General features: G+C 29.4%; 9 protein-coding genes across 9 annotated transcripts; 5 read left to right on the top strand and 4 right to left on the bottom strand.

Moving 5' to 3' along the window:
• Positions 1 to 85: 85 nt before the first annotated feature.
• Positions 86 to 2,203, bottom strand: FG379_001625 (uncharacterized protein; the record flags this gene model as incomplete). The annotated part of the gene is made up of 1 exon (XM_067327228.1): positions 86 to 2,203. One exon carries the CDS (start codon positions 2,201 to 2,203, stop codon positions 86 to 88), a length of 2,118 nt encoding a protein of 705 aa, XP_067184146.1.
• Positions 2,204 to 3,007: 804 nt separating this feature from the next.
• FG379_001624 (uncharacterized protein) lies at positions 3,008 to 3,646 on the top strand (the record flags this gene model as incomplete). Its single annotated transcript, XM_067327227.1, has 1 exon — positions 3,008 to 3,646. One exon carries the CDS (start codon positions 3,008 to 3,010, stop codon positions 3,644 to 3,646), a length of 639 nt encoding a protein of 212 aa, XP_067184145.1.
• Positions 3,647 to 3,715: 69 nt separating this feature from the next.
• FG379_001623 (domain zf-CSL following) lies at positions 3,716 to 4,219 on the bottom strand (the record flags this gene model as incomplete). Its single annotated transcript, XM_067327226.1, has 1 exon — positions 3,716 to 4,219. One exon carries the CDS (start codon positions 4,217 to 4,219, stop codon positions 3,716 to 3,718), a length of 504 nt encoding a protein of 167 aa, XP_067184144.1.
• Positions 4,220 to 6,046: 1,827 nt separating this feature from the next.
• On the bottom strand, positions 6,047 to 7,663 carry FG379_001622 (calmodulin-domain kinase 1; the record flags this gene model as incomplete). Its single annotated transcript, XM_067327225.1, has 1 exon — positions 6,047 to 7,663. One exon carries the CDS (start codon positions 7,661 to 7,663, stop codon positions 6,047 to 6,049), a length of 1,617 nt encoding a protein of 538 aa, XP_067184143.1.
• Positions 7,664 to 9,356: 1,693 nt separating this feature from the next.
• On the top strand, positions 9,357 to 10,220 carry FG379_001620 (uncharacterized protein; the record flags this gene model as incomplete). Its single annotated transcript, XM_067327223.1, has 1 exon — positions 9,357 to 10,220. The coding sequence occupies one exon, from the start codon at positions 9,357 to 9,359 to the stop codon at positions 10,218 to 10,220; it is 864 nt and encodes a 287-aa protein (XP_067184141.1).
• Positions 10,221 to 10,694: 474 nt separating this feature from the next.
• FG379_001619 (uncharacterized protein) lies at positions 10,695 to 11,306 on the top strand (the record flags this gene model as incomplete). The annotated part of the gene is made up of 1 exon (XM_067327222.1): positions 10,695 to 11,306. The coding sequence occupies one exon, from the start codon at positions 10,695 to 10,697 to the stop codon at positions 11,304 to 11,306; it is 612 nt and encodes a 203-aa protein (XP_067184140.1).
• Positions 11,307 to 11,686: 380 nt separating this feature from the next.
• On the bottom strand, positions 11,687 to 12,424 carry FG379_001618 (structure-specific recognition 1; the record flags this gene model as incomplete). Its single annotated transcript, XM_067327221.1, has 1 exon — positions 11,687 to 12,424. The coding sequence occupies one exon, from the start codon at positions 12,422 to 12,424 to the stop codon at positions 11,687 to 11,689; it is 738 nt and encodes a 245-aa protein (XP_067184139.1).
• A 1,255-nt stretch (positions 12,425 to 13,679) lies between these two features.
• FG379_001617 (uncharacterized protein) lies at positions 13,680 to 14,633 on the top strand (the record flags this gene model as incomplete). Its single annotated transcript, XM_067327220.1, has 1 exon — positions 13,680 to 14,633. One exon carries the CDS (start codon positions 13,680 to 13,682, stop codon positions 14,631 to 14,633), a length of 954 nt encoding a protein of 317 aa, XP_067184138.1.
• A 599-nt stretch (positions 14,634 to 15,232) lies between these two features.
• Positions 15,233 to 17,665, top strand: FG379_001616 (uncharacterized protein; the record flags this gene model as incomplete). Its single annotated transcript, XM_067327219.1, has 1 exon — positions 15,233 to 17,665. The coding sequence occupies one exon, from the start codon at positions 15,233 to 15,235 to the stop codon at positions 17,663 to 17,665; it is 2,433 nt and encodes an 810-aa protein (XP_067184137.1).
• Positions 17,666 to 17,877: the final 212 nt, after the last annotated feature.

The following is a 17,877-nucleotide window of genomic DNA, read 5'->3' as shown; positions in this document are numbered from 1 at the left end:
AAAACAATATATAATTTGAATGTTATTAAAATAGTTATAACAAAGTAAATTAAAATGTTCAATTTTTATGGTAAACAAAAAGATTCTAACTTCTTTTCTTTTTCTTGTTTACTTCAATTGGATTATTTTCTAGATTTCCATCGCTTTTAGTTTTCTTCTTTTTTGGGTAGCTTATTTTTGTTACTTTACCATCAATTTCAGTTACCTCTGTTGTATCATCCTTCTCCTTATCTGCCAACTTGACAGAAAATATGTTTTCATTATCGATTATCTCAATTTCTTTGTTATTAGCGAGCATTAATGTTGCCAGGAAGGATCTGCAAACTTGCCACTTTTTTTGTCCTTTAGTTAGTTTATCAAAGTTTATTGGGCCTTGGATATCATCTTCTTCCATTATATTGTTTATTATTTTCTTTCCCTCCTCATATATATTGAACTCTGGTCTATCTTTTTGTGCTTGTAATAAAGGCTCAACGTGCTCTGACCAAATATTTATTTTTTCATGAAGCTCAGAAATATCCTCATCTAATTTGTTACTGTCTTCAATTTTCATATACTGTTCACTATTGTTATTGTTATTTTCACTGTTATTAACATAATCATAATCACTTATTCCGATGCTTAAATCCTGTTCACTAATTGAAATTTCGTTATTTTCCACCTGTTGAGTATCGTCAGCTTTGTCTGAAACTAAAATATCATCAACCTCAATGCCGTCTACATAACTATTATACTCTATTTCCATTGTATCAACTGGATATTCCTTATTGTCAAATGAATTACTATTCTTATCCAATTGATTAAAGTAGCTTTTTGCATGATATTTTCTCCAATCATTCGCACAAGTAGTAAACTCATTTTCTAGTGATCTCAAATAGTTGTTCTCTTGATTATCATATGAAATAAACAACTTTTCTATATTTAATTTTGGTAATTTTAAGTCATTAAAATATGGAACTGTATTGTTCTCATATTTAGCCCCATCTACATTATTCTCACCTAATATATAGGAGATCATATTTCTATCATCTATAAAATTAATTAAATTATTTTTATTGATAATATTTTCTAATGATATTGTATACAACTTGGATGGATTTTTATATGTTTTTGACAGTTTTAAGGGTTTCTCTTTACCTACTTTAATGTGTTCATCTAAGTGTGACCAAAAATCCTCTTTTGGTATTTTTTTGCGAAAAACATTGCTATCGTACTTCACTGCTGATTTACCACTGGCAATTTCCAAATTTTCGTCGCCGTTATTGCTCTCGTAGTTTGAATGGTAGTCATTATTGGCATCGTCCCTACTCATTAAATTATTATCATTGTCCATATTTTCACTATGTATGTCTCCAGAATTGTGATCAAAACAATCATTTAACTCTATGTTTTGAGCATCATTATTGTTCATAACTTCTGAAAAGCAAAAATCAATGTTCCTCGCTGAATTATTTTCATATTCACCCTCAATATCATTATAATCGTCATTTTCATGATTAAATATGTCATTTATGCATAAATTCTCATCTACGTTTTCAAATTCGAATAAGAAATGACTCAAATCGGTTTCGTCTAAAAATAGTGCATTTGTATTCTGGTCTATTCTATATTGTGGAAGTGATATATTATTACCAAGATTTGATATACCTATATATGATGAATAAGACGAGTATTTTAAAGTATCTTCATCCACATATTTACCTTTATTGTATTGATCATACTGCATATTTATATTTTTACCTGGTTGAAGCAATTCTATTGGAACAGATAAAATATCTGACATTGACATTAAAAGTATATTTTTTTCTGAATTGCTTGTCTTATTTGTATTATCATTATTCATCGTATTATCACCACTATTAATACTATTTACTGCATCATTTTGCCGTGACTTCCCCGTTGATAACAAATTAAATGTTTCATATACAAGTGAATGCAGGTGTTCTATTTTTTTTGAATATAAACTTGTTGAATTTTGTATTATTAATGCTGCCTCAACAAAATTAAATAATTGATGGTAATTACCTTGATTATTATTTTGCTGATTGTTACTACCTACTTCTGTATTCTGACTGCAACTTATATCCTCGTCCAATAACTCTATTGCCGACAGGTACTTTTCCAATTCTGATGAAACATCTATATTCCAGTTCAAAGATGGATCCTTGTAATCTATTGACTTCAATAGTGGTATACTATTCATTTTTACTTGTTATCCTACAACATACGCCAAACCCAAATATTTTAATCGTTCAAAGTGAACAATATTGCCGCAAAAGTAATGTGAATTAATTAAATTTGCGTGTATAACGCTTTGTTTTATCAGTATATTCCAAATATCCTACTATTTTATTCGTTTATTTGACCAAGAATGCTAATTTTTGCTTTATTAATTAGTGGGGTGGTTTGCTCAGAATACATTCACTTTTAGGCGGGACCGATATTTTACATGGCGTTCTTTATTTGCAGATTTTGATAACATTGTCATCACTGTTTAAGCCAATAATGCAATAGTGCTAATTTACTTTCATATTTACCTTTTATTTATCTGCATATCTTCTGACTAATAGATTTGGAAAATTCACGAATTATTTTTTAATGGTAAACAATTTAAGCCAATAGGAATTAAAACCACTCCTCTTTTATTGCTAATACATGTATTTTACATCTAGAGAAATTATTTAACAAATAGCAAAGTTAACAAGACTTGTGCAAGTTTTAGTTTCACTTATAGTCACTACGTAAATTGTATCAAACTAGATTATCTCAAACGAATGTACTTGTTCACTTAAAGGCAGTAAATATTGACTTTTTAACTAATTTTGAGTTGGTTGCCTAATATTCACTTTTCCTTTTGCTTCTAGTTTGAATATTCACTCTGTGCCGGTGTACATGCAAATTCTGCAAGTATAAATCACATGAAAAAATTTACATACATGTAAATTAGAAAAAAAAGAAAACATCTTATTCATTAATTAAGAGTAAATGTGGCTAGTATATCAACAAGATGGAGAGTAGAACAAATAATAATATAACTTCATTTAAGTTGAACAGATTGCCTCAATTTCCAAAGACAATAAAACTGGATTTAAATAATGGTATTTACAGTGATAATGATAAGAACAAAGATAAAGAAGAAAGCGATGATATTATTGAATTGCTTTTGGACAATAATATTGTTGATGATGGCACTGATAGCAATATTGACGACACTGTTGGCAGTAATAAAATAATATTTCAACTTGGTTCGAGTATTACGAAGAAAAAAACAGTTGAGGCAGTGCAAAACAACAGAAATGTATTAGTTAAACTGAAGGAGGGCGATTCAAACAAAGAGAGAATAAACAGTGATTTAATTAATCATGATGACGGAGCACCACAGTTGGAGTTACTAGATAATAAAATGAAAATTGAAAATATATACAAGTTAATAAACAAAATTAAGAAAGAAAATGAAGAATCGCGAGTAAAAATAATAAATGATATCGAAAAAATGATTAACGAAATGAAGAGCTATAAAGAGAACTTGGTAGACTATTGGATAGAATTAACCTTGACGCAAGTAAAAAATCAGAATAATAATCTAGATAATAGTTCAAGCGACACAGAAACAATTGTGAATGAAAAAATTTCAATAAATAAATAAACAATACATTGTTAGTGAATATATAAAAATAACATTTAAAAAAATAAGACAATTAAGCCGGATTAAATATTACCATAAAGTTATCGTTATCTTTGTAGAGCAAGAATCACAAGGAAACAAATTATAACCTTCTTCGATGTGTTTTTTTTCAAGCACAATTACTTCACCGCAATTACAAGAGTAACAAAAAACTTCCTCATCTTCGTAATAATCGAGTTCATTTAAATTAAAAACTTTATGCCAAGAATGTTTTTTTGAAGTTCCTTTGTTAAAAAGTGACGTATTGTACTCATTTCTTTTTATTGGGTCTTTTAGTGTACTGTATGCTTCATATAAGGCGTGATATTTTACAATGATTTCACATTTATTATTTCCCCCTCCATTTTCATCGTTACCTGCACTGCAATAATTGCCTTCAGCTCTAAACTCTGATGTGTTCTTATCAGGATGATATTTTCTAACTAGACCTAAAAAAGCAAGTCTTATTTCCCTCTCACTTGCATCTCTCTCCACTCCTAAAAGTGCGTAATAATCTCTGTAATTCTTCAATATTTCATTATTCATTCGACTCATACTCAAGTAAATGTGCCTTACTTTAACAACTAAGAATTTCTCTTTGAAAACCAAGCAGTTAGTATATACTTTAGCTTGAGTTAAAACGTTTCACTACTATTTCCCGTCAACACAAGTATGACCTCTCACATATTTGTTCCTTTAACGGCTTTATCGAACTATCTATATCACAATACTCTATTAAATAGGCTTCCTCTTTTCACTCTCATATTTATATTAATAGGGAGCAAGTCTGGCGCTGACTTATGGCGCCAATACATCCCAATCTTGTTTTTGATACTAATTTGCAGTATGGGTGAATTTGCAAAAAGCATGATGTAGATAATTAATTTTTTTCATCAATAAAGTTGCAAATTTTTTTTAGTGTTATTACAACTTTAGAAAATAGTTATTAAAAGAAATGAATGTAAAGTAAGTTTATATCTGTTCACTCACAGTTATTATGTTTTAGCACTTATCACAAAATTAATGTTTTTAATCAATTCAAAAAATTCACATATTTAAATTGATGCTTTGCAACATTTTTTTATTATTTAATTCTTAAAGAGGAATTGCTTTGCCTTTGATAAAAGAAGTTGCTGAAAAGTAGGTTTTTAGCGATAAAGAATCTAAATTGGCTTTGAGGAGAAAAAAAAAACCAAAAGCAAAATATGCATGTTTTTCTCACAAGGCTGTGGCAATTTAATGCCTAATGTTTCTACCTATAATTTTCACACAACTAACTTTAAATTTTTGTAATTTGCTTTTGACCTCTCATTAATAGAGCAAAATTGAAAAAGAAACAAGAAAACGTAAGTTGTAATAAAATCAAATTTTAATGCCTAAATTGATTGTAATTCATTATTATGATCACAATCAAATGACATAACTAAATAATTAATTAATAACAATCGTTATTTTTGGCATATAGACATTTGAAGGACAGGGTGTGAAGGAAGAAAAGCCTCGTGAAGTAGTGGATATGTAAGTTTGCTTAGTTACTTGTTGATTTTAAATATACAATAATCATTTAGTTCTGAAATGCCGGATTCCATAAGAATACCGGGAATGGATACTCCTGAATCCGCTACAAACATTAAACTACTGGCGTAAGTTCTTTTTTTCTTATCTTTTATTTAACTACTGTAATATATGCATTTAAACATCTTATATTCATGGTAAAAATAACAGTGAAAAAAAGAGAGCAAGTATAATGAGTGTTGATCATAATATTGAAGACTCCAAACACTCAGGAACTGCACACAATTTTGGAAATGATGATAACAATGAAATAGAAGAGAATAAATAAAATTAAAATCCTTATTTTCCTGAATATTATATGTACACATTTATTTGTTGTAATTAAAAAAAGATTCCAAGTAGTGTTCTTGTGTATATGAAGTTTGTGAAAGTAGAGGGTAGTTCCATTAATATTAAGTTTTCATTTAGCTATCAGTACTAGTTTATACCCATTATGATAACCATAACTGAAATACCGATAACTACAGGCATTTCTACAATAGTTATTGCAAAATAACGGTTTTTTTGACGTAGTATCGGCAACCACTGTATTCAACAGGCTAATAGACACCAAATAATTAAAAAGAATGATAATAAAAGGACATATCACAAATTTAATGATGACTAATTCACTTTTTTTTACTATTATCCTAGACGTACTTATCTGTTAACTCATTTAGGAGTGAAAATTACTAAAAATGAAGAACTAAGTAACTAATTAAGACCTGAAAAACTACTGATTTTCTATGATTATGACCCTCATAATAATCTAATACTGTTAATTTTCCTAAATTGTCATTAATTACCAACCGTAAACAATAATATTAATTAATTCTTTTCAGGTTTGACAAAATTCTGCAGCATTTCAACAAATTCATTAAAATCAACTTCACCATCTTTATTGTTGTCAACCTGCTCAATAATTGCCTCTAATTCTTCCATTTTGATTGTGTTGTCTGCCTGCGAAAATAATTTAAACAACTCTTTTGTAGATATCTTACCAGACCCATCCTTATCAAACATTTTAAAAGCTCTTTCCATCCTCTCTTTACTAAGTAATATAGTCCTATCAATAGCAGAAGCAATGAACTCAGAATATTCTATTGAACCAGACCCATCCATATCCAACAATGGCATTAAATCGTCGATCTGTTCTTCAATAGTTGTGTCTCCATTTTGAACTAATGAATTGGAGTCAACACCTTTAAGTCTCATAAATTCGTGATATCCCCTTATCAATTCATCCCTATCCAACATACCATCATTGTTCGAGTCTAATTTTCTGAATATCTCAGTTAATTGTTTCGTTTCATCTATAGTAGTTAATTTACTTGCCATATATAACAGTGCAGCTTGTGCCAATTTTTTCTCAGCCTGGAATTGTCTAATATTAGTCATGGCAGACTCCAGTGAAGGTAAATCTTTAATGGTAGTGATTTCTGAAGAATACTTTTGTATCCACGGGTGTTCTAAACATTGTGTAGCTGATATTCTCATTGATGGATGAAAAGTTAACATCTTTCTAATTAAATCTTTTGCATCATCAGATACACTTCTCCATTGTGGCAAATCAAATGCATATTTACCAGTTTCAACTCTTTTCAATATGTCGTACTCATTTTTACCGTAAAATGGTGGTGTTCCTGATAACAATATATACAATATGACGCCTGCTGACCATATATCGCATTTTTCATCATATGTACCCCTTAATACTTCAGGTGCTATATAATAGGCAGTGCCTATTCTATCTTTCATTTTTGTATTTTGTTGGAAAAATGTAGATAATCCAAAATCAATTATCTTAATATCGCAATCCCTTTCCTTTGATTCTAATAATATGTTTTCCGGTTTTAAATCTCTATGTACCACATTATTTTTATGCATATAAGTAATACCTGAAAATACTTGACTTATTATTCTAGCTGCATCTTGTTCACTGAATCTCTTTCTTTTTATTATTTCATCGAACAATTCACCACCTGTATATAATTCACCTACAATGTAAAAGCTTGTTGAATCTTCTAATATTTCAAATAATTTCATTATATTTGGGTGGTCTAGTTTTTTCAATAATTCAACTTCCCTTAGTATTGTACTTGTATCTTTGTTTTTGGCACTTGCTTTACTTATGACCTTAACCGCATATTCATTATTAGTAACTCTATCTTTGCATTTAAGTACTTCTCCAAATGAACCTTTACCTAACATACACGTGATACTATACTTTTCAGCAAATGTACCACTTCCACTTTCAACAAACATTCCTGTTGTTACGCTCCCTCTTTCATGGTGAATTAAAGTTGAGCTTTTCTTATTATCTACACTTTTTGCTACAGCTGTTTGCTCGCTTGATACTTCTTTCTGTTTCTCCTCCCCAAAATGATGCTCCTCTCTCGGAGTTCTCAATTTTGCTCCTCCATGTGCTATTGCTGCGTTACCCATTATTACAATAGTTGTAATTCTTCAAGTCGCTATTTAATAACTATGTTATCTACAATTAAAGGTTATGTAAGTAAATTCACTGTTGCTGAACTAATTGATTACTCCTTTTTTTAACTTGAGTAATTAAGTCCGTTTTACTTTAATTGCGGTGCACTATTATTAATATTTATATCTGACCGATAAATAACGACAAGTTCTCCATTCAATTATTCTATTTCATATCTATTTTTATATAATCCCAGAACGCACACTGCTGTCTGTCACTTACTATTCATATAAATGCATTTTTTAAAACAAGACGTACCGTGTCTACTCCAATATCTATGGATAAATATATCCGGATAAATTATAATGTTAAGAGAAGGCAACGTAAATCAATATAATCACTTTAGTACCAGACATGTTGTAATTACAATATAATTTTCAAGCGTATTTGTATCTATTAATATTTACAATTTTTGGAAGGTGATAAAAATGCAAACTGAAGTGAGCATTGATATGTAATTATGAAAAAAAATTAGGATACATGTATACAGGTACTCAAAGTCTCGGCTACTTCAAATTTGTATACGTCAAATTTTTCTGAAATTGTATTCTTTTTTTAGCCTGCTATTTGGTAATTATCTATCTGTTTTCGATACCTATATATTTGCTTGTAGACTGCATATACAAAATTAGTCTAGTCATGTAGTGGCGCCAAAGGGTTCCATGAAAGATCATTTTGTACTAGTTATTGCAGACACGTTAAAAACGATATAATATAGGTTAGAGATCACCGGAACGCTCAAACTTCTGATTGTAAACACAAGTAAATAGTTCTATCGCCGTTAAGAACGCGTGATTTTTCTATAACCTTAAGTTTGGCTAAGGTGTTTATATGCCTTGTTTTGCCAAAGTGGTTAGTAGTAACAACGAGTGTGATTTAAAGTTTGGAAAAGTCTGTGAGGCAAAAAAATTATGAACTAAAAATAGTTTAGGAAAGGAGGAAACAATATTTTATACCGAGTAAATAGGTGAACGGTAAGTAAATAGTCATTTAGACTTGATAGAGTAACATTAAACTATTATTAATGAGATATATAGTATTTAAGTTATGTTGAAATAAAGTAGATGTTTGATTAAAACAAAATAAGAAATTAGCGTTTAGTAGCCAATATAAAAGCATTTGTATTGTGTGTAGCATTGTGTGTGGTGTGTAAATAATTAACTATTGAAAGTATAAATCTATATAAGAATAAGAGGCCACTTGGTGATAATCCGAGTATAAAGTGTATAAAAAAACTGTGAAAAATAATGTTAAAAGACAAAAGAATCATGGGTAAATATTGTGTATGAAGATAGAAAAAATATTGTTTAAATCAAAGATTAAGAAAAAGATAGTGGCTTTTTTTCATAAATAAAAATCAATCATTGAATACATTTAAGTGAGTTACAAAAAAATGAGCTTAATAAATAGTAAAGAGGTAGTGATGAATTTGCATACCACATTATATATTTTGCTGATTGAGTATATATTATTTTATATCGGTAAGTTTAGTTCAATGCAAGTATGCATATCAAGTATTTACCTATAACTCAATTTTTTTGATATAATTTAGTCAATGGTAAGTCGATTTTTAATACTGATATAATAAATAACAATAATCAATATTTGAGTGATTATATATGTGGTAAATGGGAAAGCAAGGAAAAAATGAATATTGGAATGGGAGAAATAGTAAAAGAACCTGTTCAAGGCTGTCAATGGATTGGAAACAGAAGAATACATGTTAGAGAGACGAGAAATTATACAGTAAAGCCATCAAAAAACGTTGAATTTGTTCGTTTTGAATATAATTCAACAAGCGGATGTGAATTGGAAAATTATTCAAGACAAATAATAGGATATGGAAGATGGGAAATACTATCAATAAATAGAGATGAGAATAATTACGAGAGTTACAAGATTAAGATGAAAATAGATTGGAAAAAGGCAATCATAAGAACAAGAAGTAACGAAGGGTTTAGTTTTCTAAAAGACAAGAAAAATATAAACTGGTTGTATCCATCATTAGATCCAGTATACAGTTATGACCTAAATTTGATAAATACATGTATAAAACATATAACACTTACATCTGAATATGACACAAATGAAATAGTGACGGAAAAAATTAAAATAGATGATGATGAAATATTGTTAAGTAATGAAAAGTTTAGTATTGACTATCTGCCAGAATCAAAAATAGAGGAGGCATTACTGAAAATGGTTACAGGTTATAGCGGTAATGTTATATCGGATATGATTAAAAAAGAAGTTAGTTTGAAATCAAAGTGGGAAAATCATTTTAAAAATGCAAGTTATGGCATTAAAAAGGTATGTAAATGGGATGATATAAAAGAATTTTGCTTAATTCCTCCTTCTGAATTAATCAATAACAACAATAGTTGTACACTCTCTTCAATTGAACAAGTAATATCACCAGAAAAAGGTATATTGAAGGTGACTATGTATCCATTTGAGTTTAGTAGATCAGATACTGACTATGTAGAATTTTCAAAATATAGCAATTGTTGAATTAATTAACTTAATACGGTAGGTGATTATATATCTATTTGTTTGTCCGTCCATTAATTGTTAGATAGTTATTTACTTAATTTTTTTGTTAAAATATTTTTTGGTTTAAAATATTATTAAAGTCGCTATGTAGGTTAAAGGGAGCTATGCAAGGGGGGTTGGCCTCACGGTGTTTGTTTTCTTAAATTATTTAATTTCGTACAACACTTTAAAAATAAATTCGCATATTTTATGAGAGTATGTCTATGAGTAAAATACATTTGTACATATTAAATGTATGAATGATCGTAATGTAAAATGGTAAAAGTAAATTAGTTTTCTGCTATATAGTTAGTTTTAAGCAGAAATAAATTCAAATAACGATTAAAGGAGAAGTATAATAATAGACTTGAATTTTCAAAGTAAGATTTAATATGTAATTTATGCATTTAAAATTGCTAAATCGGTCTGTTAGTTGGGTTATGTAAATGAAAAATGTCTATTAACGAAATAATAGATGATGATGAATTACTGTTTGGTGAGGATGTAAGTCTGTCTAAAGAGACAATAGAAAAAAGGCTCGGCAAGTTGTCAAAAAAGAGGACAAATGGCTCAAAAAAAGTGAAGATTGGGAAGAAGTTAAAACAGAGCAGTGATAATGCAAAGTGTAGAAATGACATTGAAAATAATGAAAAACCATCAGATAAGGACGCTAAACACATAGATAAATGCGAGACTAATGGTAAGTCACTAATAATAACTGTGGAGGATAATGATGAAGATGAAAAGGACGAACAAATTGAAAAAAATTCAAAAGAATCAGTAATAAAACTAAATGTTAAGGTATATAAAAGACGAGAGTCTGAAATAAGAATAGTTAAAGTTCTCAATATTGCGATATTTAGAAAAGATCCGGTGAACAAGATTGTCTTGTACGTTTCTAAAAACATTACTGCACCTGGATTAGGTGAAAATGAGATAAATGATAATATCAAAGTATATTTCGACGGCGATTTGATTGAAAAATATAAATTATTGGAGGAGATAGGGGTTGAAGACGACGAACAGTTGGAAGTCAAAATTCCATTTGAAAGCAATTGGATTTAACGCATAATACAGTGGATATATATAGTCTATAAGTCAAAAAGAACACCTCAATTTATTAGAATGGAGTGGATTGTGGAAGAGATTGAAATATAGGACCGGATTGTTTCGAAAGTGTGTCAAAACTGTAGCTTGGAACGAGGGAAAGCAATGTGATGGTAAAGAACGGTATAAAGATATGACTACAAAGCCACAAAAGAAAGTGCACATATGCAGACAGAAATGGTATATATGATAAATGTTACGTTTAATTCAACTAAATAATAGATTTGTTAATATTGGTGGTGACGTTATAAGCTAATGGTAGCATTTGACATCGCAATAAATAGAATTATTTAAGACTCAGGCAAGATGCTACGCAATTAAAAGAATAAGTACGGAATTCATGAATAGAATTCTCTTTGATTTGGAATCCCTGAAATTTGTTGCATAGAATTCGAGGGGGTATTTGTTGAAGGCTGGGGGTGAGAAGGAGAACCTGATGCCGTACGATAGGTAGCCATATCAACAAGATATTTTTGTTTAACATCCTGGGCCTTTCTTTCCCATGGAGACCTTTCTAACTCTGGTAAATTCTTCCACATTTCAGCGAGATCCTTTATGTGTAGTGATCTAGTTGGGTCCTTTTCACGTACTTTTTGTCTAATATGTTCGCACCAAAGAGTGTAGGCATTATGAGGTCTTTTGGGTTTATTCGGGTCTTCAAAATGTTGTCTTGTAATTGGTCTTTTCATCTGCTTTTGATAATTTAATATCTTAGGCCTCCATTGCGTGCCTGTTCTTTGAGATATTCTGAGAGCCAAATCGACACTAAAATCCGCAACCTCGCAAATTATATCAACTAAAAGACTTGAGGGCAATGATGAAGAAGATGAGGATTGACTATTCTCAAAATGATTCTGTGGGACTAAAATGCTTGTACTTGACTGCTGACTTACACTATGTCTTTGAGATGGAGATGGCGATTGCCCATTTTGTGTATGAGGCGATGACCTAAGAGGAACTATCCCTGAATTCGTATTGTTAGAGGCATTCTGTAAAATAGATCCTAGTTGCAATGCTGACCCAAGTTGCGGAGCAAGTACTGATAAAGTATTACCTGGTACGGCACAATGTTGCATTTGTATTAGTTCATACCCTTAAATTAGCGTATCAAATAGGTTTTTTTATTGTTTACTGCTTCAAACCTTCAATTTTATTATATATAATATACAGAAAAAAAGCTTTATTTTCTCAAACTAATATTTGATTATAATATATATTTTTATGTATAAGTGTACATACACTGTTTCTCAGGATTTAAATAAAGTTGCACCAAATTTACATTAAAAAAATGAAAGCCTAACGTAATAACAGTTGTTTCTTCCTTTTATAAATGCTTACAACCTTATATGTATTAAAACTTTACTCTTCGTTTCGAAAATATAAGATCAAAAAAGTGGTCAATTCTCTCTAATTTTATTTTAAACGGTATTTTTTGACGCGTAATTGATATGTCTATCTAGAGACGATACATAATATTGACATTTTCTTTTTTTGACCAGGGAAATTGTATATGAAAAAAACAAATGATTAAGGGAAGTACTTTATTTAAAATGAAGCAAGATAAAGAATAATTATAGATATTTAGTGTGTAACTTTCGCGTGAAATCCCAAGCGATGTCCAAATGGCTAGATAAAATATTACCTCGATGCAGTTCCTAACTTGCGTATTTTTACTACCCTATTTAATTATTGCTAAACAAGTTCAGGTTAAGAAAGCACAAGTGGTAAACTATATATGAAAAATAGACATATGGGTCGGGTAATTTTTTCGTGGCTTTGAAGCTCAAGCCCTATAAATTCCATGGTAAAAAATGGTGGAAGCATCAAAAATAGTTTGAAAACGCGTTTTCATATCTTGTACACATCCACATAATTTTTAGCAGTTGAAATAATTATATTAATTAGGTGAATGTTGTTTATAAGTTTATAATAGGATTAACATATATGTGCAATACCGTTTTGGGGTATCTAGGTTTAGGCGCGGATTAATCTTGCCAATTCCAAAAGGGGGTAAATTTTGTTGTTAAATGCAATTAATTAGATTTAACTAAATTAAAGTTGATTAAATATAAAATAGAGAGTTTTCGCTTGAATATAGATGAAACAGGGAGTTTATGAATTGTTAGGTTGTATTTTTATTGTGTGAAATCGGAGAATACCTGAGAGTATAAAAAAGTGTTGTATTTTAGTGGTTTTCTCTATATTCCCTTTTTAAAATTAGTCTATCTAAGTCAAAACTATTACTTTTGAAATTAACTCGCCTCTTTCTTCATTATATATTGTTTCTAGTGGAAACGAGCAACTGTTTTCTGAAGAGAGCAGAAATAAAAAATGAAGAGGGTCAAGAATAATGGTGATTTAAGTACAAGCCCAGGAACTACGGATGAATCTCCGAATTCTTTGGTCATGAATAACATTGAAGGTGTTGGCTGCAGGTATGATGCTGTTACGAAGATAAATTTTTGGGAAAGATATCAAAAACTTTCTAGAATGATAGAAAATATATTAATAGTTTTGGATGAGTACGAAATGGATTTTAATCTTAAGAGCGAAAAGGAAGCAGAATTGAAAAATTTGTCTGATAAATTGGAGATGCTAAAATTGGAATGGGAAGAAGTTGACTTTAAGACCGCTCATAAAAATAATGATGAGGCCATTAGTATGATTAACAAGGCAATTAATAGTACTGAAATTTCCATTTCTAGAGTAAATAGTATTGAAAATAAGATAGATTTTATGTTAGACGAGAGCAAATCAGATAATGAAGAGTCTGAGTTATGCAGAGATTTGGAACTCGATGTTGAGTATTCTTTGTTAAAATCAAGTTGTGACGAAAGAATTGAATTAATGGAATGCTATCAAAGAGTTATTGATGAACTTAGAGATAAATATGAGAATTTAATATCAAAAGAGTATGAAAATGGTCAAGTAAGTCATCGATATACAACTGAAATTAGTGGGAGCAATATTGGCAATAATGATGGATTTGAGGAACAAGATGAGCGACCTGAAAGCAACGATAGACTCTATTTTGATCAAGAAGATGAAAATAATAACAATGACAATTATGAAAAAGGGGACCAACAAAATGATAGTAAAAAAAAGTGGGCTGAATATAGAATTAGTCGTATAAATAAAAATATCAATATTGCAAAATCCATATTAGGTGGGAGAAGGCTTTGCGGAGAAAGTGATTATCTTTTAGAACTACTAAGTACAGAAAATGATATTCAAAGCGATATACTCAGACATATAAGCAATGTAATAGGAATTTCACCTGATTAATTATAAGCTATGAAGATTAAATTCAGTTTCGTAAGTTTTGCTTGTGTTAATTTTTATACTGAATATTTTCCATTTCACCAATTTTGTAACTTGAAATTAGAATTAAGAAAGTCTAGTGATTGACCTCATGGCAATTATTAAATATATACATAAAAACACAGCACACACACATTTGCATTGGCATTTAAAAATAATAAGATTCCTCGTATATATTTCTATAAAAATAAATTTTGTACTGTTAAATCTTCATTATTGCTATTGTTACTATCATTTTTAAATTCAATTTGTATATCCTTTTAATAGGTGTTATATTTATTTTTCTATATTTCTTAATTTTCTGAACAGTATAACGGTTTATTACAAGTAAAGTGGCGGTAAAAAATGAATAATAGTGTTGACGATATGATTGTACTTTAAAGAGCAAAGAAATATCTGTAAAGCCACTGACCCTTTGAAAGAGAAGGAATAAAATATTAAGATAAATTGAGTGTTAACTAGTAGTAGATGTGAAAGTTATTTTAACTATCGATTGAGTTTTGTTTGTTTCTTTTCCCCCTTTTTGTATATACTTTATCACTTGGGAGTAAAAAAGTGGGAGAATGTCTGATTTTGGGCAGAATAGAAAAGCAAAAAGATATGCTCAGGAAATTTGCCAGTGGTTGGATGGCTTATTGGGAGACGATGGGTTGGAAGAATGCATAGAATTTGAGATGAATAATACAATAGAGGGCTTGTCCAAAAAATTGGCAGATGCGAACAGAGAGAATATGAAATATAAATTGGAGTTAGAAGAATTAAATTCAAAATTTTCAGAGATGTCTGAATATGTGAATTTAAAAACAAAAATAAATGAGTTAAAACAGGAATATGAGGAGTATAAAAAAGAATCTGAAATAAGGGTTTACAATTTGGAGAAAAGAAATGAAAAAATAATGGAAGAAAAAACAAGATTGGAGTTAATGAATGAAAACTTAGAGAATAGGAACAAGTCATTAATGAATAATAATGAGGATCTTATAAATAAACTAAATAAACAATCGGAAGAATTGAATGATAAAGTAAAAGAAAAAATACAAATTGAGGAAAATAATATGAGAATTGAATACAAATATAAGAATGAAATATCAGAATTAAGAAATGAAAATAATGAATTGGAACTAAAATATAATAAATTAAATGACATGATGTTGCTACAAAAAGAAGATATTGAAAAACAATATTCAATTGAGGTAAATAACAAAAATCTTCAAATACAAAAACTAAATGAGGAGTGTTTACATAATAAATATAGGATAACAGAGCTAGAAAAGCTGTTAAAAATGGCAGAAGATGAACAACTTGTGAGTAAGAATTATAGGTCTTTAATAGAACAATATAAGGGTAGACTTCAAATATTGGAGAATAGCGAAAAGAATTATTTGGAATTAAAAGAGAAATGGAATAATCAAGAGAAGGTAATAAAACAGCAGTCTCAAAAACTATTGCAGTCTGAAGAGTGGCTAAGGAAAATGATAGAATTAGAAAAATTAAATTCAACATTAAATCAACAAATTAAACAGTGGGAAACCATGGCTTTAAGGTACACTCAAAATTTAAGAATATATAATAATAGAACATTTTTTATTGAGTCTGGAGTAAAGGAAGATGATGAAACCACAAGAAAAGAGATGACTGGTAAATCATCATCTTTAAATGACATCGATGGCAATTCGGATGAGATATTAACTGAGGATAAACATATTAATGACAAAAATATATCACCAACTAGTGTACTAAGTGCAATATTTGAATTTCAGAGAAGATATCAAGATATATTAGTTTCAAAAACAGTAATAGAGTCATCAAAAATTGAATTAGAGAACAAAATAGATATTTTAGAAAGCAATTTACAAGTTAGCCAAAGAGAAGTTAAACATTACGAAGAAGAATTAAATTTAAAGACAAATGAAATTAATTTATTGATCGAAAATAATAAAAAACTTGAGTGTGAAATTTCTGTATTAAAAGAATGTTTAAATAAAGAGGGTAAAGTCATAGATAACAAAAAAATAATTAAGGATGTTAGAGAGATTTCAAATGGTAATTTAATAGCATTAGATTCTAACCCAGCTAATGAAATAAACAGCAGTAGAACGAGTATAATAAGCAATCAAGATACAAGTAAATTAGATTTGGAGGAAAAAATGAAAATAATTACTCATTTAGAAAATGAATTGAAACTAAGAAATGAAGAAATAAAAACTTATTGGAGTATCAGAGTTGCTTATGATACATTGACACAAGAAAGGGATTCATTGTTAGAGACATCAAATAATTTACAAAATCAAAATGATGAACTTAAAAATAAAATAATGCTAATAAATGACAGATTAAAATTATACGAACATAATAAAGTGATTTTTAACATGGAAAATATAGATGGAAATAAGAATAATGTTGAAGATAATATAGATAATTATTCTGAATTAAAAAATAAATACTACCAAGAACAAAAAAGGAATCAAACATTAAATGAATATTATATTAAAGAAAGAAGTGACCTAATTGACGCTATATCAAACATTCTTGGTTGGAGAATCGAAATTATTTATGTAGATGGAGGATTAACAGCTTATAAATTATCTAATATATTTTCTGAGCATGGTGGAGAACTAATATTTGTAATACGACCGGCTCCTGTTGATGGTTATGGTAGCAACAATAATACTGTTGCTGGAGGTTCTTTTCCTACTTCAAATATTTCTAATACTACCACCTTTCTTTTAAACACCGATGATAATCATAATTCAGAAATTGAGATGGAGGAACAGCTTACATTAGATTTCATTGGTTATTATGCCAATAAATTTGAAGAAGATTCAAATTGGGCAATGCAACTCACAGCAACACAATCCTATCCCGCATTTATGGCATACACGTGCCTGGAGGAGTTTCATAATACCAATATAACCAATTCGGATGAAAGAAAGTGTGTTGAAGAACAGAACCTTAAGGATAAATCGATACAAAACAAGAGGATAAGAAGTGAATAAATATTCTATTCTAAACTTTTGTATGTGAAACGTATCATTATGACAAAATACCTGCCATGTCACAAAAGCTCGATTAATCTATTTCTATATATATGCTTCATGTTCCGGTACAAATTGTTCATTTGCTTGTATAAGTTATTATGACAAGCAAATTAACCTCACTGGTTATGGACGATACCGTACTCTATTTAGTATAGCACTCTTGGGTATAC

The sequence above is a fragment of the Cryptosporidium bovis genome (assembly GCF_009768925.1).
Source record: "Cryptosporidium bovis isolate 45015 chromosome Unknown contig_23, whole genome shotgun sequence".
Taxonomy (NCBI): Eukaryota; Apicomplexa; class Conoidasida; order Eucoccidiorida; family Cryptosporidiidae; genus Cryptosporidium; species Cryptosporidium bovis.
The sequence above is the reverse complement of the archived record's forward strand: the minus strand, read 5'-3'. Positions and strand labels throughout refer to the sequence as shown.